General features: G+C 44.7%; 1 protein-coding gene across 2 annotated transcripts in view; it reads left to right on the top strand.

Moving 5' to 3' along the window:
- bou (glycosylphosphatidylinositol anchored membrane protein boudin) overlaps positions 1-24,041 on the top strand; it is a 29,805-nt gene extending 5,764 nt beyond the window's left edge. Inside the window, exons 2-4 of one of the 2 annotated variants that reach the window (XM_071689679.1) lie at positions 15,347-15,496; positions 15,909-16,079; positions 22,057-24,041. In XM_071689679.1, coding sequence (XP_071545780.1) covers positions 15,347-15,496; positions 15,909-16,079; positions 22,057-22,268 — 533 coding nt within the window. In that variant the 3' untranslated portion in view covers positions 22,269-24,041. The remainder of the gene's footprint in view (positions 1-15,346; positions 15,497-15,908; positions 16,080-22,056) is intronic. The other variant, XM_071689678.1, reaches the window with a different exon arrangement.
- The last annotated feature ends 656 nt before the right edge of the window (positions 24,042-24,697 follow it).

The raw sequence follows: 24,697 nt of genomic DNA, 5'->3' as shown, positions 1-24,697 counted from the left end.
TATATATATATATATAAGTTGTAGGAAAGGCAAAAACACAGGGCGGTTCAGTCCTGAGCCAGACCGGCAGGTTCCGAGCTCAAACTTCAGCTGGAGTAGTCACTTGAGACCGGCCAAGTCCACTCCACAGCGGCAGCAGTCAAGTCAATATCCAGCGAAACCAAGTCTTGGTCTCGTGTTGAGACGAGGCTTTTTTTGGGGTCGACCTGATGAAGACGACTCTCCTGGGAGACCCTCAACATACCATGACTGGTCCGGGCGCTGGTACCGTGTTGGTACCAACTGTACCATAGGGGTAACTTGTTCCCGTGGTAGTCACAGTGTGTGTGGCTCCCATCACTGCACCGTGATGTGGTACCATCTGTACCAGTGTGGCGCCCATCACTGCACCGTGAAGTGGTACCATCTGTACCAGTGTGGCGCCCATCACTGCACCGTGAAGTGGTACCATCTGTACCATTGTGGCGCCCATCACTGCACCGTGAAGTGGTACCATCTGTACCATTGTGGCGCCCATCACTGCACCGTGAAGTGGTACCATCTGTACCATTGTGGCGCCCATCACTGCACCGTGAAGTGGTACCATCTGTACCATTGTGGCGCCCATCACTGCACCGTGAAGTGGTACCATCTGTACCATTGTGGCGCCCATCACTGCACCGTGAAGTGGTACCATCTGTATGTACCACGTTCGCACCGCTGTGTGGGCGGTGCGTGCGTAACGACCGCATTACGTCACCACCATCAGGGTGGTAGGTAACTGACAGCGTCCTTTTCGGATACACAGGCAGGTTCTCGCTCTCGCTAGGTACAGATGCCCTTATAAAAACCGGTTACGTCCTGAAAGAGATGCCTGTAGGTGAGAGAGAGAGAGAGAGAGAGAGAGAGAGAGAGAGAGAGAGAGAGAGAGAGAGCATCATATCCCATAAGGCACAACACGAAAAGTTCGCTTGATTTAGCCTGACGGTGGATCGTGCGAAGCGCGTCGGCGTCCAGGTGAATGGCGGCGGAGGAGAGAGGGGGAGGCTTTGAGTGTGTCATGCTGGTCCTCACATGTTAATGATCAAGGGTAACGCCCTTAGTGGTCTCGACCGCCCGGGTTTTCATCTGAATCTGGCCCTATTGGAAACCACTTTTGTGTTGGTGGTGTATGACAGTGAACGACTGTGTGCTGGTGTTGGTGATGAATGACAGTGAACGACTGTGTGCTGGTGTTGGTGATGTATGACAGTGAACGACTGTGTGCTGGTGTTGGTGATGAATGACAGTGAACGACTGTGTGCTGGTGTTGGTGGTGTATGACAGTGAACGACTGTGTGCTGGTGTTGGTGATGAATGACAGTGAACGACTGTGTGCTGGTGTTGGTGGTGTATGACAGTGAACGACTGGGTGCTGGTGTTGGTGGTGTATGACAGTGAACGACTGTGTGCTGGTGTTGGTGGTGTATGACAGTGAACGACTGTGTGCTGGTGTTGGTGGTGTATGACAGTGAACGACTGGGTGCTGGTGTTGGTGATGTATGACAGTGAACGACTGTGTGCTGGTGTTGGTGATGTATGACAGTGAACGACTGTGTGCTGGTGTTGGAGGAATCGACTGTGTGCTGGTGTTGGTGATGTATGACAGTGAACGACTGTGTGCTGGTGTTGGTGGTGTATGACAGTGAACGACTCGGTGCTGGTGTTGCACTTTTGTGTTGGTGATTAATGACGATGAACCACTGTGAGCTGGTGTTGGTGATTAATGGGTGCTGGTGTTGCACATTTGTGTTGGTGATTAATGAGGGTGAACCACCGGGTGCTGGTGGTGTTGGTGGATAGTGACGGTGTATTAATCGCGTGCTGAAGGGGTGAGTGATGATGAGGTATTGTGGTGTGTGATGGTGAAAGCTTTTGGGTACAATTGGGAGTTGTGATTGTAAGCCGATCGCGTAGATTTTCGAAACCTCATGAAAGTCTTTCTCGTACTAAACACTCAGGGCAATATATAAGTCCATCGCTTGTTGCCAGGCGAGGGAGAAACATCATTCAACAATTAATGAGGATGGATACGTCAGATCCCTTGGGCGAAGTATTCAATGAATGATCACAAGTTTTCCGCAAAAGTGCTTCGTGTTCGCTGGGAAAATGATATGGCGCTATGTCTTGTTATCCAGCCTGTCTTAGACAAAAATAACTGATTTATGAAAAGCGATGATGTGGCTGTTACACGTTATTATTATTATTTTTTTTTTTAACGGTGGCGTTTTCAGGTATTCATTTCAGGTAATACTTGAGCCAGATAGATGCAAAGCCTGACACACACAACACAGGAAAGAATTCCTTAATTATATTCGTCACTGGACGCGAAGGAACGGCCAAGATGCACTTGAATTCTCTAGCAAATGTTTTCGCAAGTCACACCATCTCCCCTACAACCCCCGCCGTAGCTGTGTTTACACGTCTCACATGATCACAATTTCGTTTGGCAAGCGAGAGATTCCTGATATATATATATATATATATATATATATATATATATATATATATATATATATATATATATATATATATATGTATATATATATTCCTATGCGTCCACGGGGACTCATAGGAATATCTTGATCACGCGCAAAATTGTGATTCTTCCCAATATATATATATATATATATATATATATATATATATATATATATATATTTCATATACATTCAGCAAACTTTGGTTTTCATGGCTGCTGAGCTGTGGCTTCCCCACTTGGCATCATGCCTTTGACGACCACAGTCCCCAGGGCGATCGACACTAGGAGCCATGGCCGCCCCAGTATTGTACTCACTTAAAGGCTCGCCATCGCAATCGATAGTGTGGCCCATTGACTCGCTGGTGGCAACACTGGTGTGTGACGGGATCCTTTCTTTTTGAGTTGGTGCTGGCAATACTAGCTAGCACCAACTAGCCAGCTAGCTAGCCAGCCAACTAGCTAGCTAGCTAGCCAGCCAACTAGCCAGTACCTCCACATACACTGACAGGAAGTTATGTTGACCCTCCCTTGCCTTATTACATATGGATGTCCTGGGAGTGGTTGGTTGGCTAGGATGGATGGCTAGGATCACCGTTAATTTTAATTACGACTAGGCTTTCCGATGGTTGTTGCCAATGTCTACTATAAGCTAGTATCCTATCGACTACAACCATGGCTAGTGGGTGTTGTTAATGTCAGTACACTGTCTTTACGGTTATTGGAACAAGTGTTCATAACATACTTGGAAATAACTAAACAAAACTAAACCTTCAAGAATATGTATTTGTTGAAGGTTAGTTTAAGTTCGGTGGTCACCTGAATAAGTTTGTATTTTCTACTTGTTTCTGTGTCTTTTTTTTTATTCTCATGTTTAATGTTTACATAGAGTTTTTTTTTATCTTACGTCAGGAAAAGTCTCACTGGGGTAGACTCAGTAGACTCTCCACAGTTGTCATTGTAATCTGCTACCATTGTGTGTGTTTGTGGCGGGATGCCTCAGACTCGAGATATCATTCAGCAACGTAGTTTAATGTAATTGACGTCTTAATTGGCAGATAACCATGATAGGTCCAGTGATTGGTTAATTGGCTGATATGTCGGCATTAATTGGTTTGTTAGTTCTCAGCGACCTCGCGTCTCATTACGTAAAAATTTAGACATTAATTACGGTGTATATGCGTGGTTATATCTTAGACATTAATTACGGTGTATATGCGTGGTTATATCTTAGACATTAATTACGGTGTATATGCGTGGTTATATCTTAGACATTAATTACGGTGTATATGCGTGGTTATATCTTAGACATTAATTACGGTGTATATGCGTGGTTATATCTTAGACATTGATTACGATGTATATGCGTGGTTATATTTTTGGATAGTAATTCTCATATTTGGTTCATTGATTACCTGAGTACATACGTGCTTTCTCGGTAAAACCCACTGGTCTATTCTTGTGTATCGAGTGAGAAGACGAGGTCGCATGTGATAAGGAGTATCCGTTCGTCCCACAAGCTCCGGAATGAACACCAGGGCTGGCTTTGGGCAGTAGGACGCAGTCCTGCACACTCACTCCCCATTCACTCCAGACCATCAGGCACTGCTGCCCAATCAATACTCGGAGAGAGGGAGAGAGAGAGAGAGAGAGAGAGAGAGAGAGAGAGAGAGAGAGAGAGAGAGAGAGAGAGAGAGAGACCCAGAAAAAGAAATAATCCCACATTGATACAGCGGATAAGACAGGTAGCCAGCAGCCAGCCCCCCCATGTTGCGCTCGGCGCCTCCCACACGCCACGCTTGATCTCTCTCTCTCTCTCTCTCTCTCTCTCTCTCTCTCTCTCTCTCTCTCTCTCTCTCTCTCTCTCTCTCTCTCCACACACACACACACACACACACACCCATTCACTCCCATCGGCCCAAGAAAGATTTCTCTTCATACAAAACAGCCGGAGGTCGTCCTTAAGGATGCGTCACTGCCATTTGTCGCGTTGATATGCGTTCGCCGTATTATATACGGTGCGTAACTTGCACTTTATCGAAATACGTCATTGGATGTAGGACGAGGGTTTGCGTCAAATTTTACACCGTATTGGATCGAAGCCGTTGACCGAACAGCAGTGTTTTATGATCGACGTCACTATTTACATCGGAACTGCCCATTATATATATATGTGTATATATATATATATATATATATATATATATATATATATATATATATATATATATATATATATATATATCATATGCCTTCTCCAGATCCATAAATGCTACATACAAATCCATTTGCTTTTCTAAGTATTTCTCACATACATTCTTCAAAGCAAACACCTGATCCACGCATCCTCTACCACTTCTGAAACCACACTGCTCTTCCCCAATCTGATGCTCTGTACATGCCTTCACCCTCTCAATCAATACCCTCCCATATAATTTACCAGGAATACTCAACAAACTTATACCTCTGTAATTTGAGCACTCACACTCTTATCCCCTTTGCCTTTGTACAATGGCACTATGCACGCATTCCGCCAATCCTCAGGCACCTCACCATGAGTCATACATACATTAAATAACCTTACTAACCAGTCAACAATAAGAATAAGAGCAAGGTTATTAGGTACAGTAGGGTTGCGGGTCAAGTCAGTTGGGAGGTAAGTTTGAATGGAGAAAAACTGGAGGAAGTAAAGTGTTTTAGATATCTGGGAGTGGATCTGGCAGCGGATGGAACCATGGAAGCGGAAGTAGATCATAGGGTGGGGGAGGGGGCAAAAATCCTGGGAGCCTTGAAGAATGTGTGGAAGTCGAGAACATTATCTCGGAAAGCAAAAATGGGTATGTTTGAAGGAATAGTGGTTCCAACAATGTTGTATGGTTGCGAGGCGTGGGCTATGGATAGAGTTGTGCGCAGGAGGGTGGATGTGCTGGAAATGAGATGTTTGAGGACAATGTGTGGTGTGAGGTGGTTTGATCGAGTAAGTAACGTAAGGGTAAGAGAGAGGTGTGGAAATATAAAGAGCGTGGTTGAGAGAGCAGAAGAGGGTGTTTTGAAATGGTTTGGGCACATGGAGAGAATGAGTGAGGAAAGATTGACCAAGAGGATATATGTGTCGGAGGTGGAGGGAACGAGAAGTGGGAGACCAAATTGGAGGTGGAAAGATGGAGTGAAAAAGATTTTGTGTGATTGGGGCCTGAACATGCAGGAGGGTGAAAGGAGGGCAAGGAATAGAGTGAATTGGATCGATGTGGTATACCGGGGTTGACGTGCTGTCAGTGGATTGAATCGGCATGTGAAGCGTCTGGGGTAAACCATGGAAAGCTGTGTAGGTATGTATATTTGCGTGTGTGGACGTGTATGTATATACATGTGTATGGGGGTGGGTTGGGCCATTTCTTTCGTCTGTTTCCTTGCGCTACCTCGCAAACGCGGGAGACAGCGACAAAGTATAAAAAAAAAAAAAAAAAATATATATATATATATATATATATATATATATATATATATATATATATATATATATATATATATATATATAAAACCTGAGGCAAACGTCATCCTCAAGCGTGAGGCTCGAGTTTATACTTCACGATTCTTGCAATATTAAGCTACACATCATACGAGTTAGAGAACCTGCAGAAGGTGTTGGCGTAGTGACCCGGGAGACTTGCAGGAGGTGTTGATGTCGTGGATCAGAGGGCTTGCCGAGGTGGCGGGGGGACACCGATGTACGTAGTTCCTGGAGTAACGCTTAATTATCACAATAGATCTTACTGCCAGCCTCGGGGTTGCTCGTTGCCAGGTACCGTTCGTCTGTATGTTTCCCCTGCCAGCTCGTCAGCAGGTACCTTCCGTTCCTCTGTCAGCCGCGGGGCTCGTCACCAGGTACCGTTCGTCCGTCGCGTTTCCCCTGCCAGCCTCGGGGCTAGTCACTAGGTACCATCCGTTTCCCCTGGCAGCCGCGGGGCTCGTCACCAGGTACCGTCCGTTTCCCCTGCCAGCCTCGGGGCTCGTCAGCAGGTACCGTCCGTTTCCCCCTGGCAGCCTCGGGGCTCGTCAGCAGGGTACCGTCCGTTTCCCCTGGCAGCCTCGGGGCTCGTCAGCAGGTACCGTCCGTTTCCCCTGTTAGCCTCTGGGCTCGTCAGCAGGTACCGTCCGTTTCCCCTGTCAGCCTCGGGGCTCGTCAGCAGGTACCGTCCGTTTCCCTTGCCAGCCTCGGGGCTCGTCAGCAGGTACCGTTCGTCCGTCGCGTTTCCCCTGCCAGCCTCGGGGCTCGTCAGCAGGGTACCGTCCGTTTCCCCCTGGCCAGCCTCGGGGCTCGTCAGCAGGTACCGTCCGTTTCCCCTGGCAGCCGCGGGGACTGGTCACCAGGTACCGTTCGTCCGTCGCGTTTCCCCTGCCAGCCTCGGGGCTCGTCAGCAGGTACCGTCCGTTTCCCCCTGCCAGCCTCGGGGCTCGTCAGCAGGGTACCGTCCGTTTACCCCTGGCCAGCCTCTGGGCTCGTCAGCAGGGTACCGTCCGTTTCCCCTGCCAGCCTCTGGGCTCGTCAGCAGGTACCGTCCGTTCCCTTGCCAGCCTCGGGGCTCGTCAGCAGGTAACGTCCATTTCCCCCCTGGCAGCCGCGGGGCTCGTCACTTGACCCGCTTCCAGCCATTGATTGAGTCTCTGCCTCACTATTGTGTAAACTTTCATGTGTTACATCCCTCTGATGGACCCCGTCGTGTTCTCTCGCCACGCTGGTGGACTGTCTCGTGCCCCTGGGGCGATATGTTTCCCGGCGGATTTTTATTGACGCTTTTGAGTGCATTATGCATTCGTTTATTTATTTTTTTTCTCTCTTCGTTAATTCGTCCCGTAGTGGCCTCGTCGTTGTGGTCGTCCGTAAGCTGTGTAGTTTTTTGATCGCCGTTGCTTGTATGTATAGAGCCTCCTTTCGTAATTTTCTTTCATGGTCGCGTAACAGCATTTTGAGAGAGAGAGAGAGAGAGAGAGAGAGAGAGAGAGAGAGAGAGAGAGAGAGAGAGAGCAGCCATCACAGGTGGAGAACAGGAACTAATCCCCATCGCTGCCAGGCTCCCAAAAAATTTAGCTCATAAAAACTTTTTTTTTTTTTTCTTCTTCTAACGACATTGTAATAAACAAACTCTTATCCGACCTTTTAACGGGGGCCTAGAAATGGCCGGTTATCCGAAAAAACAAAAAGAAGTCGGATACATGGATGGGATTAGATTTATTTTGTCACTAGACTGTTGTAAAGGTCAGTTAACCAGCTTAAAATAAACAGATTTTGTCTTATGTTGGAAGTGTTGGATGGCTGGGCCCACTCGGGTAATCTGGAGGTGTGATGATAGGCTGTATACTGGAGGTTCTTGTGGCTACTAATAGGCAAGTTACTGATTTAATTGACAAGGAAGGTTGTTTGGCATCAGTAATGAGCAATTACCAATTTCGGCTTTTTTCGGAGCAATTTGTAGTCATGGGTCATATTGAAAAAATAAACATATATATATATATATATATATATATATATATATATATATATATATATATATATATATATATATATATATATATATATATCCTTAGTTACAACAGTATGAAAACTATCCGACCATTTACACATTAAATGAATCAATTAGATAAATATCAGATCATTTACACATTAAATAAACTGTATTGTTGTGGCCATACAGGAGAGGTAACAGGACTGCCACGCACTCTGCGTTGACAATGGCTGACCACAAAAACATTTCTCAACCTTTCTACGCTACGTGGGCGCCCCCTCTTCCTCCCTCCAACGCTCCAGGGGCTCCCTCCCCACCGAGAATCCCCCACCCTACCCACTCTCTCTCTCTCTCTCTCTCTCTCTCTCTCTCTCTCTCTCTCTCTCTCTCTCTCTCTCTCTCTCTCTCTATATATATATACGTGCGGAGAACCTAAGCTGTATGCGTACAGCCTAGCTTAACCTGACTTAGCCTTGGTTCTGGACAGTAAATCTACCATTTAGCGAAGCATTCGGAAACCGCATCATCATGATTTCAAGCATGTGGGAAACACTCAGAACTGTTTCTTGTTGACTGAAGTCTGTGAACCAAACCTGAGCCAGTCACGTAAACTAGTCTGCCATAGAGGGAGGGGAAAAATATAAAACTCACATCACCTAACGCCTTTTCTAAGCTGCGCGGAGGCATCAGTGTGATATAGAAAGATTTAAAAAGAGAGAGAGAGCTATCAGGCGAACTGGACGGCTTCCTATTGAAAGCGAGAGTCTGCCATCCGGGTCGGGTGTCGGGCTCAGGAAATGTGGCGTCAGTCTTCGTGGTGAGGCTTTGCTGCTGCTGGGGGGGGTCGTGTTATTGCTAAGATTTTCCCCGGCAGGAGGTTGTATAGCCAGGGATCTGTGGAGAGAGGGTCTATAAGCTTGGATTTTAGTAACCAGGGTACGGGGTACCAAGAGAATGGAGAATATTACTTGGTTCTATGAGTAGAGAACTAAGACTTCGTAAGGGATGAGGCTATATAGGTAGGGTTTGACTTCGTAAGGGATGAGGCTATATAGGTAGGTTTTGACTTCGTAAGGGATAGGCTATGTAGGTAGGGTTTGACTCCGTAAGGGGTAGGCTGCATAGGTAGGGTTTGACTTCCTAAGGGATGGGCTATATAGGTAGGGTTTGACTTCGTAAGGGATGGGCTATATAGGTAGGGTTTGACTTCGTAAGGGATAGGCTGTATAGGTAGAGTTTGACTTCGTAAGGGATAGGCTATATAGGTAGGGTTTGATTCGTAAGGGATAGGCTATATAGGTAGGGTTTGACTTCGTAAGGGATGGGCTATATAGGTAGGGTTTGACTTCGTAAGGGATGGTTTATTTAGGTAGGGTTTGACTTCATAAGGGATTGGCTATATAGGTAGGATTTGACTTCGTAAGGGATAGGCTATATAGGTAGGGTTTGACTTCGTAAGGGATAGGCTATATAGGTAGGATTTGACTTCGTAAGGGATGGGCTATATAGGTAGGGTTTGGCTTCGTAAGGGATAGGCTATATAGGTAGGGTTTGACTTCGTAAGGGACAGGTTATATAGGTAGGGTTTGACTTCGTAAGGGACAGGTTATATAGGTAGGGTCTCGTAGCTGGATAACCACGTGGATAGTTTCTGTTATAACCAGGATTTTGAAGGGGATAGGCAGTTAAAGTCGGGTCCTCTCTGTAGGGAATTGGTTTATAGATGAGATGCTACGGTTTAGTTCTAGACTGGATTCATGGGATAGCTAGGAACTGTAGGGATTGCTAGGGGATTATGGGGATTGCTAGGAATATATGCAAGGATGGATTACGCTTGGAGGATTTCACGTGGAAATTACCTATGACGCAAGGGTATTGCATGGTTGGGTTTGTTGGCGGACAACTGACGATGGTTTTGATGCTGGAGCTTTTTGTTATGGTACAGTGAAAGAATGATGGTGGTGTTGGGGGTGTGTGTCTGCATGTTGGTGTTGGCGGTGGGTTAGGTTTGATAACAGACTCACACAGGTGAACACCACTCCTGGGTCGGTACAGTAATGGCTGCCACAATCCGTGTGTGTGTGTGTGTGTGGTGAGGTCGTATACCTACACTTTACTTAACCGATCAAAATAGAGAAGCTAGATAAGTAGATGAATAATGAAAAAATATGAAAAAATCGTGTATATAGTCCGGCGTATTATGCGGCTGGTTGATGTATAATAAGTCACTTCCAGATGGGGTAAACAAAATTTAGCTTGATGGCGTTCTTAGAATTTAGTCATGCCTTACGGCTTTTGAAATAGAGTTACTAGAGTCTAATCTAAGATTTGCCAGTGATATCTAACTTCCTCGATTTCAGGGGTGGTACGCCTGATTATGTGTGGTCATGTTTATGGATTGGAATATTTTTTGGGGCGGTTTCTTCATTCCAGTTCCCAGTCTGCGCAGCTGGAAATAATGCTTAGTACATAACGCCTAATAATACTTCGCTTCTGGAAAGTTCAGTTTAGAATTTCCATAAGCAGACGCGGGTATATATCTTAAAAGATATCCTCCTTAGAATATTCTAACTGGAAAAGAAAAGTAAAATGGGGACTCTGCCTGCGAGTCCTGTTTGTGGAATAGTGAACCCGGTGAGATTATTAACTGACAAAAATGTTGACATTGGCTGAGTTTTCATAACATAAATGTAGAAGGAGTTAGCCAAGCGGAGGCAATAAGCCTTATATTGACAAACCTGCCACCCTGCCTGAGGGAACTATTATTATTATTATTTTCTTTCTTTCAAACTATTCGCCATTTCCCGCATTAGCGAGGTAGCGTTAAGAACAGAGGACTGGGCCTTTGAGGGAATACCCTCACCTGGCCCAATTCTCTGTTCCTTTTTAGGGCTCATTCATCTTCGAGGCTGCACTCCAATAAGGAGCAGGGTCATGTTGGACTACTTTTGACTAGACTAATACTCCTTTCCGTCCATTTTCAATGGTACAGTCTTGTGGAGGCACGAAGCTGACTCCCAGCTGCTGATGTAACTATAGCAAGCGGAGTCTGGCAATACCTGCTGATAATAACGATTAAACGAGCAGTTAGTGAGCAGATAGCTAAAGATCTGTGATAGTAAAAGTATTTACCTTCGAGACTTTGCAGACTTTGCATGATCTCGAGCCATCACTACGGTCATCATAACAATTGGAGATGTTGTGGTGTGAACATGACAGTCTTGTGTGGACTACCACCCTGCCGAGCTGAACGGAGTATTACCAACACACCACAAGCACACCTCCAGCGCCATCGTACCTAGACTCACATTGTAGTGTTGGGTGACGCGGTACGTCATCTATCCGAGGCGCCACCGGTTTGTCAGTCTTCATAAAGACTGTAAAAGTGAAATGCTACATTTCATACGAATTAGTTATCTTTGTATTGCACTCTTCGCATATTGCCAGTTGATTACACTGGTCGTAACTTTAGCGTTTCTGGCAATTTTTTCTTAGTTTTTTGTTGTATGCGAAACATCAGAAATACATGCAACACTCGAAATATTTTAGTTATTTTGATTTCATGTTGTAGTAGACCGACGTACTTGATCTTTGTTGTACACTGGTGATATGTGTGCCGGATGTAGAAGGTCTGCGACAAATCTACGATTAGTTCCCGTCCTTTGTTAGCGCCTGTAAGACGCTTACGTAATAATTATCAGGTCAGTGCAGCGGGTCCTCAGTCCAGCCAGGACTCATGCCTCAGGGCCTTGGAAAACCCTATGTACAAGTGACAAGAAGACGCCGATACCAGCTTTGTTCGTGAACTGCAATATGTTTTTTTGTTTCGGAAACATTAGAAATACCTTTGTCACTCGAAATGTTTTAGTTGTTTTAATTTCATGGAATATTAGAAATACGCTTTCTGAATTACCTAATCTTTGACGTATGTACAGGGTGTGTGTGGGAGGTGGAACGTCCGGTTTAGGCTAAATCATGTAGAGTGGACAGGACCCCTCCTGGATTGAAATTCATATCGCTCTAGTTATGATGAATTATTACCCAAGTTATCCTATAAATATAGGATTGTGTTTTCGATTATCACCAGGTCTGCTCTCATTTACAGGGAAGATATTTCCCACCCAGTTATTGAACAGTTTTTTTTTATGCAAAGTTTAGTAGTTGGTCAAGGAGGCGGGTCCTGGAACCAACATGTGTGGGTGATGCATACGTAGAGGTAGATGGCAACACCCGCTGTCTTCATGAACTGCAGTAGGTATAGAAAGCGTCAACGAAAATACTGCAAAAAAAAAAAAATGGAATCAATTGCATTAGATCGCATGTTAAGAATGAGAGAGGGTCGAGAGGAGTAACAATATGCACTGAAAACCGATTCGCTGGACGAAGCTGCCATATGACGTCATGTGATGGCGTTACCAGCGAAGAATAATTTCTTCTCAAGACCGTGTCATCGCTGGCCGTTCAACCTCACGTTCCTGCTGGGGTCGTAGTAGGACTGAGGCAGCAGGTGGAGTTTGAGGCCGTTCAGATTTCAAAAGGTTTTATTCTCAAGGGACCTCAATGATACGGCGAGATGCCTGTATTACAGTCATGAGAACCCATTTGCAACCAGTTGTTCTTAGCTCTTTAAAACTACCGCGAGAAAGTTTTATACAAAGATGATAAGTCGATGATACATGTGAATACCAAAATGTGTTATGAAAGGACTATATACGTCCGCTGCAGACTTCATTTTCGCAATCCTTGACTGATTTACATTCGTCACATTATATTCATATCCACGAAACAGTAGGAAACAAGTCATCGGATGTAGAGTCCAACAGATAGATAAGCACACAGTGCATTCGGTTTGTGAAGAGCCATACGATGAATGTCAGATATTATAGTCTCTCCAGGGAAGGAAATCTCGAGGAATTTGGCTTGACACTAACAATATTTTCGTACGAGTTCCCTCCAGACAGCTGCGTCAATAGGAAGAAAATGACAATGAGATTCGATCGTTGTTTTCGTTCTGGTTTGTTTGGCAGTTAAAACCCATTTTCCAAGGATTCCTTCTCATCTTGGGTTCAGAACGCATAATAGGGACACAAAACCTTGCTGAAATTATATGGCTCCAATATATGGATCACCAGCCACCGTATTGTTATGCACAGCTCTGGCTAGGCTATGGATACTCTCCTTATGATCATCCTCTTATTGAACAGACAAGATGTAAACTTTGCCATCAGAATGGCTCTTACACCCTGCAACACACACTATGTCACTATTGGACTTGCGTAAAATCAGTGAATTGTAAAGACAACTATTCCCGTACATTACCTATACTGATTTTTTCCCCGCCTCTCACGAGATATTTGAACGGTAGCCTAACTTTGCTCATTGTAAACAGTCTCTTATGAGGTGTAGTTAAGTATATAAGTTATAATGGCGCAGTTTTTCGACCTTTGGTGTGTAGCGTATCGTCTGTTGGGCCACTCGCCATCACATAATGAATACATATTCCGTTTTTTTTTTTTTTTTTTTTTTTTTGGCAAAACTCCAACACTCCAGTTGGCTCGGTAAGGACACTGGTTCCCCTACCACATTCTCCAGCGGGGGGACACACACTCTCGCCTCACCCCCCACATAGCCCCAGTTTTTCATCATCGTGTTCCCTCATTCTGCTCCTCATGCTTTATATGAGGTTGGGTCCCCACGTAATGAAGAAGCCCCTCCCCCCAGGAACTCTGGGTGGCTCATGTTTGTTTTAGTGTTATTAGATATTTCTCCCGGACCAGAGTATGGAAGGTCTTAAGGCGAGTTTGGTTGTGTGGGTTATTGTGGCGCCCGGGAAGTCGGGCCTGGACTCGACATCCCTGGATCACCAAGGCCCTTAAGGCTAGGGGCACGACGTCCCTAGGCCCTTAAGGCTAGGGGCACGACGTCCCTGGACCCTTAAGGCTAGGGACACGACGTCCCTGGGCCCTTAAGGCTAGGGGCACGACGCCATTAGACACCCCATAGGCCCCTCGAGCACCCGTGGTTATCGATTCCTAGTCTCCACACTCGAGCTGCGGAAGCTGAGCATCTCCACCATGCACTAGCCTCCTCCTTAAACCTCCTCCACCCCCTCCGACACATACGTCATCACTTCAACACATCATCATGAAATTGATATTCGTTGCCAAGTGATCGGGGCAGGATTCCCAGCCAGATTACCATGATTGTAAGTTTTGAGTGTTGCGCGAGGTCGTCCGACAGTAGTTTGTATTGCTTGAGGTCATTTGGTGGTTGTGTTGCGCGAGGTGGTTTGACAGTAATTAAGGAAGGTTTTCTGACGGCAGTTAAGGTAGGTTAAGTAACAGTAGTTAAGGATGGTCGTGTGACGGCAGTTATGGAACTTCGTCTGTCTGGCAGTAGTTACGGAAGGTCGTGTGACACTAGTTAAGGAGGGACGTGTGACACTAGTTAAAGTAGGTCGTCTGACTCTAAGGAAAGCCATTCTGGTGCTGTACCGTATTGGTATGGACGAGGGGGTAGTGTGTGTGGGAGGCGGTGGTAACCCCGGGAAGAAGTGCGTGGCCTCTGACCTGGAAGTTATGAGCTGTGTCTGGCTGCTCATAACCTCTGCCGTTGCCATCCCCCGGACTAGTCCAGGTGGGAAGAGAGGTTGCAGACGACTCCCCTGTCACCTCACGGCTTGTTGGCTTAGTACAGGAGGCCTAGAGACTTTCAAGATGAAATTTATACGTATACGATATCATATATATATATATATATATATATATATATATATATATATATATATATATATATGAGACCGGTGTAGACCCCGTTGCTCACCAACGTGAGACGAAGGGTATTCGAGTACATAGTATTCTAGTGATTTCCAATTAGCTAGGCCCATAGCCTAACGGTTAGCATTCCCGCCTCTTGCCCAGGGGTCCCGGGTTCGATCCTGGCTGTTGGAGGTTTGTATGTTCTATGAAGGTGCGCATTTCTGTGCACTATAATCATATATATATATATATATAGGACACCTTGTAACTTTCTGATCTGATTTTTGTTTTATATTTTATTGTCTAGAGTTTTACATAAGTATTTAGTTGTTTTAAGGTAAGAAAGACTCAGTTTTTTAAATTTATTGTATGAAGATCTACTGACTTTTATTAATTTGAATGTTACAGGTTTCGTGCTCTTACCTCATAATTATTATTTAAATTTGTGGTTTAATTTTTTGCCTTTGTACATGTTGACTTCTTTCCTGATACTAATATTTTTTTTAAGGTTTATTAGAGTTACAGGAATTGTATATGGCTGCATGACATGGCGTTGTAAAGATGTGTAATGGTGTTGGTCATCTCAGGAGCCGCGATACAGTGCTTCCAGTGCGACTCGACCAGCGAGCGGACGTGCGCCGAGTCGCTCCCTCAGCACCATGTCCTCTACGCCGACTCCTGCGATCACGTGCAGGAGGCGCAGTACTGCGTCAAGATGACAGGGTGTCTTCGAAGGTGTGTCCTTCTCTCTCTCTGCTGCTTTACGAGGCCTCCCTCCTGCAGCAGGAGCCGCTTACTAACTAACCCTGATGGTTTTTCTCGGGGAGGGATTCCCCAGACCCACTCACCTGGAGGGCACGGGCCCCCTCCGCTTGTGGCTCGCCGCCGTCGGCTAGGCTATACCACATCCCGGGACTGCATGTAATCCCCAGGTTTCTCAGCCATGTCCCCGTGGCGAGGGTGCTCATGGCGGGAACCCCAGCACTACTAACCTGGAGCTGTATGTAGTTTGCTTGCTTAACAACTAACCGTGATTCTCTACTAACCTTCTTCTGTCCCGCAAAGTGTCGGGCGGCTCCCATGCCGCCGACCAGTCGAGTTCTTCCACCGTGGTCGTGCCTCTGACAGTAACGCCTGCCTGTGTTACAGCATCGGGGTTGAGGTGTTACGAGTGTGACAGTAACAGAGACCCGTACTGCCCGGAGCACTTCCATACGGACTACCATCAGGCCGAGGCAGCTGTCACCCTCCTCACTTCGGGCAGTTGTGACCATGTCTTCGAGGCGCGCTACTGCGTCAAGACCACTGGCATGTTCGAAGGTTGGACCCACCTGCCCTTACACCACCCTAACTTGGATCGCTGTACCCTCGACCGTACCCTGCTCCATCGTACCCTAAACTACTGTACCCTAGACCACTGTAACCTCTACAGCACTAAGTAGATTATCAGTTTAGGAGATCCACTCTTTTTAACTTCGGTATATGAGTGATAGTTTTACTGGGTTAGTTTATCGTTTACAAAGTAGAGTGATTGAGCGTGATAAAGTAGACGAAAGTGGTGAAGGTTATCAAAAGAAGGATGAATATGTAGTTAATAAACTAGGGAGAACATGGGTAGAAATCAAGAAATCCTAGGAAAACCTCACTGAATATAGATGATTATTGTTTACGTCCAGTCGCTGGTCATTTCTTGCTGCAGCAAACCAGTCAACGCGCGGAGCAGCAAGTGGTTGTACTCCCAGCGACTAAAAGGGGAGGGAGCGGGGGGCTGGAAATCCTCCCCTCTCGTTTTTTTTTTAATTTTCCAAAAGAAGGAACAGAGGGGGCCAGGTGAGGATATTCCAAAAAAGGCCCAGTCCTCTGTTCTTAACGCTACCTCGCTAACGCGGGAAATGGCGAATAGTTTAAAAGAAAGAAAAGATATGTATATATATATATATATATATATATATATATATATATATATATATATATATATATATATATATATATATATATATATATCGAATGTAACATTCAAAATTAAGGCGATTTTCGGCTGTTAGGGGAGGTTAGGTAAGGTGTTCATAGGTTGTCTTGATTTATACAAGTGTTTGATCTAGTTATTTGATAAGCCCCACATAAATCCTGTGTTGGTGACACTCGCCACCATCGTCTTATCATCCCAGAATAAAGAAAAATGTCACTTTATGTCACTCCTATTCTTTAAACACTTAACTACCATTACGGAAAAGGTATTTTTCCCCACATTTCAAAGAGTGGTGCCCCTAAACTGAACCCTCCGCACATTATTGTAATTTTTTTTATTTTTTTGATGAGCCTAGCCTAGTGCATGTCGTCCCCTGACACTTCAGGCCGAGCTCCCGTCTCCCTCCGTCACCACCCACACACATTGTAGGGCCTGCCTGATATCTTCATCATTTGTTTTTTTTTTACATCCTGAGCTTCTTTCCATGCATGGCAACGCTGCACGACTGGCTAGTGAACCGCATCTGTCCCGCAGAGCATGGGGATGAGCATGCAAGGGCGGGAGCATATGGTCATGAGCATGTGGAAAAGCATGCTAGGCAAGGAGCATGTATCCTGATGCATGTGGACCAGCATGCATGGCCTGGAGTATGCGGCATGACGATTGCTGTCAACAACAGGTAAAAGGTGTCAGTGTGTCCTGCAGCAACCAGCTGACACACACACACACACACACACACACACACACACGGGTCCTCAGGGTATAGTCGTAAGCATTATTGACCATTAGACAGCACGGGCCTGCGTGGGTTTGTAATCTTGGGCGCCGGCAGTCCGTCCCACACCACAGGAGGAACTAACTACGTAAGGAAGAAACAACACGGATCCTCAGATAAGAGTTAATGCTGGGTGGAATGTTTGGAAGTGGGCTGCCGAAGAACATGTGACACTGACCATAGGGGGGGCTGGTAACGAAATTGGACCAGGGATAAGAGGGGTGACTCCTTCCAGGAATAGAAAGCTGCAGTGGGAGAATGGAGCACCAGACCCACTAGGAGTGTTCTATAAATGGGTCGGGGGGGGGGGGTCACCATTGGCGTGCCACAGGGTTTACTTCTGTGGCCATCATTTTACTTGGTTCAGGTACACATGACTTGCCGGAAGGATTGGTCTACCAGAATATATTTGCAGAATGATGCTACTAGGGTCAGAAGGGAAGAAAAGAGTGATGGTAATTGCATCAGCTTACGGTGGGACGTAGACAAACATCAGAGTTGCTCTGATACATCGCTGGTGAAATTTAACCCGAGAGAATACAGAGCAATGAGAATGAACACGGTAAGATACCTCGAAACAAAATATTATCTCGCTGGAAATAAGCTTCGTGAAGCTTTGTGTGAGAGGGACATTATAATCGACACATTGTAGAGGCCCACCAAGGGAGGGAGAAGAGTAAAGGGTGACTTGATCATAGCCTTTGAAGTTTATGAACCAGTTTGATTACATCATTAGTGCATAGGTCTTCGAAGGATTCAGAGAAAGAACAACCGAAGGCCAAGACATGAAATTAAGCAAGAAATTTGCTAAAAAAAAATGAAGTGCTGTACTTCTGTAGTCTATGTAATACCAACATATGAATAAGAGTAAAGTTCATGAAAGGTTAGAAAGCTTAAAAGAAGGTGGGGATCCACGGATGTAGAACTCCCCTTACTGCACAGATGGTTGATTACAAGAACCAGCCGCAGCCCCAGCACCGTACCTTGTGGAACACCTCTGGTTAAACATACCACACAAAAGGACGGTCTGGCTGCCACCAGGGAAGTTCAGCTTTACAAGCAGCGAGGAGAGCCGTTCCCGAGGAAGATGGCCAACCATGGGAGGAGTACTGTCGGGACACCAAAGCAACGTTCCTCCTCCCCTGGCCAGTCTCCCACCTACTCTAGGCCGCCTTCCTCCAGCTTTGGCCATCTTCCCTCCTTCCCTGACCAGCCTTCCTCATTCCCTTGCCATCTCCTCCCTCATTCCCTGGCCATCTTCCCTCCTCTGCCCAGCCTTCCTCCTGCCCTGGCCAGCCTCCTTCCTTCCTTGGCCACCCTCCCTCCTACCTTGGCCAGCCTCCGTCCTTCCTTGGCCACCCTCCCTCCTACCTTGGCCAGCCTCCGTCCTTCCTTGGCCACCCTCCCTCCTACCTTGGCCAGCCTCCGTCCTTCCTTGGCCACCCTCCCTCCTACCTTGGCCAGCCTCCGTCCTTCCTTGGCCACCCTCCCTCCTACCTTGGCCAGCCTCCGTCCTTCCCTGGCCAGCGTCTCTCCTGCCATGACCAGCTTTTGTTTGTGTTAGCATTGTGTGTTTGTGATGTGTTACATCAGTGTATACATTTACCCAACAGGTATATGGATATATTCCTTTTTTTTATATAATATTGATTTAATACCTTGTGTTAGGGACGGGTATGACGCTCTTAGGGCTTGTAATATTAATTATGAAAAAGAATATTATTATTATTATTATTATTATTATTATTATTATTATTATTATTATTACCAGAAAAATCTTAGATACGTAAGAAGCAAAACACTTGGACACCACGGGACCGAAAACTATTCGTTAAAAGACATGAATTGTTCTCTGTATATATAGTAGGTAACGTCGCAGGTGTTCCAGTAGCGTATAAATGTTTCACTTACACACACACACACACACACACACACACACACACACCTGCTAACACAGACCGTGTGTTCTGCATGGTTACGCTTGTGATAGCGACAGGGTGGTTGCCATGACAACAGGGCCACAACAACACACACCTCCGCCCCCATCCCTGCTGGAGCACAGTCCCGTTTTCTTCACAGATTATCTCTTATATATTTTCCCCCACTCTCTCCTGTCCTTGCTTTTGTTGGTAGAATGCATGCTCTCTCCTTCCTTCGTCCATCATTATTCTTGATTCCTTAGCTCTGTCCTTCGTTGTCATGTATGCATGGCTAATGACTGGTCTGTAGCCTATGCTCCTATAATTGTATCACTTGAACCACTGTAATATATTTTAGGCTTTACATTCTCTGGTTGTGTGTATACGTGTTTGTTTTGCTCAGTCACTCTTGGCATTTATAACAACGTTGACTTTTGTTAAACTGTTTTTCAAGTTTCTATTTGTATATTTGTGCCCCAAGGAGACCTGTCTGTCTGTCCCCCTTGGAGTACACCCCCTTCCCCCATTGTTCCATATCCTCCCCCAGGTGAGGCAACCCACTTGCTCTTACTTCTCCTCTCACCTGGGGTGATGTAGGCTCCTCCCCAATCCAGTTGTCATTCCGTGATAACTCCCCCCTCAAGGCACTGCTAATATTCTCTCCAGTAGAATACTGTTGTGTGTGTGTGCTTTCATATCACGTCACTTTTCAGGGTGGGCCAGTCTGCAGAGCTGTGTTCTAAGACACTTTCACGACCTGTAATGATACCGTCAGGGGACTCGAAGCACAGAGGTAACGACTGAAGGACCTGCATCTCTGTTCCCTAGAGATCACAGACGGACAGATGTGCATCGCAAATATAAACTTAGGGATATCCAGGGTGATGTCTGGTGCCCGAGACACGCTCAAAAATAGTAGTTCGCTGTTGACACGAGAGATGTGGATGACCCTAAGATATTTCCCCGTGTAATCAAAAGTTCCCATTAAGTTCAGAAATAAGTTCAAAAATAGAAAGTAGTGAAACACAAGACCCCCCCCAAAAAAAAAAAAAAAAATTGGATCATGACAGTGTCTGTAGCCATCAGAAATATTATGGAATGTAGAATGTAGACATTTTTAAGAGCCAACATGTGTGTTTCCAGAGTGTACCAGACTGGCCCAGATATTCTTAAAAAACATATCTAGATTTAGCAGAGACGAACATGACTGGTCCCAGACCCAGCTGTATTCGAGGGTGGATGTTAAAACACCTCCGAAACCATTGTGTAAGGCGCAGGTGATAGCAAACCCCTTTCATCCCCAGCCCCCGGACTCTGCACGGATAAAGTAAATGGTTAATGATCCGGATAACGAGGAGGCGAGAAGCTCGATCAACCGTTAGATAATCTTGGGAGGGAGAATTTTCCGTCCCGCACCTCATTAACGCCCCCTCTAACCCGCTGGCTAGCCAGGGTGGCGACACCAACAGCAGCTGACTTTCCTCCCGCTGTAGCCTATGGCGAACCGTTGGACGCAAGCGACTTAAATGTAAACTTTCTCCGTTGTTTTAGTAGTGTACACGTCTCTTGTTTTTGCAATGTATACATCTGATGTTTCAGTAGTATAAAACTTTGTTTCATTAGAGTACACATGTTCGAACAGTGTACACGTCTCATATTCCAGCGGTGTATACGCGTGTATTCCATCAGGATGTACAGAGGTAATGTTTTGGGGAGGGAGGCAGGACAAGCGACCTACGTGGCCAGCCGCTGGTCAATACTGACTCTGGTTGTCGTGTGTATACCTGGCCCGAGGTCTCCAGCATAAAAACTAGGGTGAAGCACCAGCCACTCGCGTGCCACAGGTTCTTAATAGGCTTGGACACATGGAGACAGCTCACGAGAGCAGTGACCGAAATGATGCCTTTAGAATAGAAAAGGAAGCACCATCGAGGCAGACGGAAAGGGGTGATTGAAGTGATAGCATGTGAGTGTATAAAGCGGAAGGCTATTGATTCGTCGCTGGGAAAGACGGGTGCAAAATTTAGTCACTCCTAGGAGAGGTGAGCTGTGTCCAAAGTGTCCCACACTAAAAGCCTAGCTTGATCTCGTATTGTTTATATCTATTTCCTGGTTGTAGGTGTAACCCGACTCCATCGGCGTGAGGTTCCACCGCGAGTGAAAAGTCACCTGTCGCAAGGGTACATTCTTATCAAATGACTAGGCTGCAAAGGAGTCCATCTTACGTTTGCTCAGAGTTTAGGGCAGTATAGGAGCTGTCGAAGCCCCTGGAGAATAGGTTCTGAGGTTGTGATAATAATAATAATAATAATAATAATAATAATAATATTATTATATTATTATTATTATTATTATTATTGTTATTATTATTATTATTATTATTATTATTATTATTATTATTCTATCTTATAGCAGTTATATCTCGACTGCTTCAAAACGTAGTACATGTGCAATAGCCGCTATAGATACAGTATAGAAATATTTCCTGGAGTCGTTTTATCGCTCAACCTAACCCTGGGTAACGACTGGACTAATGTAATGTTAGGGAAGCCACAACCCATAACTCATTTTTTTTTTTTTTTATTAATGGTTAGGCATGATTTCGCGTTGTACTAACAGTTGTTACTGGTACAGGTGAACTGGGTACGAAGCGGTTCTGCTCGGCGCGAGACTGGGGCAATTACTGCCAGTGGGTGACGCGGCCTGGCGACGAAAGGGAATACCGCGCCTGCGTCTTCACCTGCTGGGGCAACTCTTGCAACGGCGCCCACGCCACCCGCACGCCCACACTCCTGCTTCTCCTGGTGCCCGCTCTGATCCTCACCTTCCACAGGGCTTGGCCCTAGTAAGCTCCAAAGTCCCAGGTCTGAGGCCCAGAGGGCTCCATCCCATTATTTTCTTCCATCATAGCTTTCCAACTGTTGTGTCATGATGAATGCAGTAACTTGATTCCGTGTCCCTGAAAGAGTGTCAAGTGAACCACAGTTCTCATGGGGTGATTTCTTACTGTAATAACCCATTTTATTGTCCTTTTTTTTTTTTATCGAACGTTCGTGTTGAAACCCCACCGTCATCTGTAATTTTGCAAAATTGCAAGTGACAGTCGCGTGCCCCACTGCCCAGAGCTGTACAGCGGCTGCCGACTTCCATGGTTAAAGAATTGTATCTCATATCGTCTCATGGTGTATTCAGATTAATAGATTGTTTTTAGAATTAAGTTCATAAAGGCTAGGATCTTAGACACGTAACGTAGAATATAAAGTTCCCATTTATATCCATTTTCAAGTTAGGTTGATTATTGTATATATAGATAATTTTCACATATGATACTTGGAATGATGTGTTTAATAAAATATGTCAAACATTTCTTTTAACTAGAAACAATATTGTTTGAATTGTTGTTAGGAAGCTCCGTGTTTAAGAAATTTTGAATCGGTTACTTAATATAAGTTCTTGTATATAATATTTTACATCCCATCTTGCTAAGATGTGATGGTTTTCAGGATCACATAGTCCTGTTTAATGCCAAAATTAGGTAAGGTTGAATAATGTAGACATATCACTGCTAGAATACAGTGTTTATTTATTGTATAGGGAAATTCGTGTTGTTTTATACATGTAGCGTTGGCATTTACCGTACCGTGTTGTATGGCTGGGTCAAATGATGGGTTGGGCATTTGTGACCAACTCTAGTTTTGCTGTAATAAATGGTGATTAACAGTACGGATTTTACGATTCCAGTGGATGATTCGCTTAGACAGTGGTGTGAGTATATTTTGGTAATCTCAGCACTGAGGATTAATCTATAGATTAACAGCTCAATGATGAATGTTCTCCAGTGTATAAGAACTGCTGATATCGTCTCAGACGATGAGAAAAAGTCTTACCAACTTTTTTATTTTTTTTGTAACTATTTTTACTGAACCTTAGACGAATCGCAGTAACGGGTTTGACCGTGTGTCAGTGAGCTGTGTGGATGCAATATACTTTTGTGTGTGTGTGTGTGTTTGTGTGTGTGTGTGAGCAGAATTACCTGAGAAGTAGAATGATGCTAAAAACTTAGATGTATAACTACGGGCAGTCCGTAGTTCATTCTTCCATTTTTATGACGATCAGACGATGCACTGTGGACCACACACACCCCATCACAATCACCCACACCCCATCATAATCACCCACTCATAGTGTGGGGAGAGGGTTCCATCATAGGGGGTTGCAATGAAATTATTTATCATATTGGATATTTGTGATTTTATGTCAGTTGGCTTTGTTTTTTATATTCATTTTGGTGTATTGCACTTCAATTTGAAAACATAAATTTTGAGTTTAATGGCTGTAGGTTAAGTTTCGTACCCAGTATTGATATGATTTCAAATCCCAGACATGTATTTGTTATTATTTGTTGTAAGTGTTCAGTGGGGAAGAGGAAACTTCCTCATAAAGAATTATGTATAACTTTTTTTCTATGAACGTGTGTGACTATTGCCCCATTGTTCTGTTTTAAGTCATTTATGATTTTGCTTTAACAATTAATGTTAGTATATAATGACAGTTTTATTTGTCAGTGATGTACAGTACACAACCTGAGACAAATAAATTCTGAGAAGTGTATTTGTTTATGACTTGAGTTTTATTGACCTTAATGATGTATGTATTTTTGATTGTCCATTGAGACATTTCATATCTAGTGTCTTGAAAAATTTTAACACTGATTCTCCATATAGAGATATCATAACTATGCATTCAGAGACATTGCAATTCAAAGATGTTTAAATTTCTGACCCTATGACTGTGCATTCAAACATTGCAATAGAAATAAAGTTTAAATTTCTGACCCTTTAACTGTAAATTCAGACATTGCAATAAAAAGATGTGTTTACTTTTCTGACCCTATGATTGCATTCAGACATTGCAATAAAGATGTGTCAATTTCTGACCCTATGAATTCAGACTTTGCAATAAAGGCAAAAGTGTTTCAATTTCTGACCCTATGACTGTACATTCAGGGACGGAAAATGATATAAAGTGGTGAAATTTCCGACCTCTTGACCTACGTACATTCAAAGACATCGTAACTAACATAAAGTGGTGAAATTTCCGACCTATTGACCGTCCATTCAAAAACATCGTAACTCATATAAAGTGGTGAAATGTCTAGCCTTATAACCGGATTCAGTGACACCATGAATAATGTGTTGGAAATTCTTATTCGTTGGTTCTTCGTAAAACACCAAGAAATTGATTTCCATATTGAGGTGACAAGTCCACGAATTCC

Source organism: Panulirus ornatus, chromosome 47, assembly GCF_036320965.1.
Source record: "Panulirus ornatus isolate Po-2019 chromosome 47, ASM3632096v1, whole genome shotgun sequence".
NCBI lineage: Eukaryota > Metazoa > Arthropoda > Malacostraca > Decapoda > Palinuridae > Panulirus > Panulirus ornatus.
Note: the sequence above shows the minus strand (reverse complement) of the source record. Positions and strands in the feature narration are given on the sequence as shown.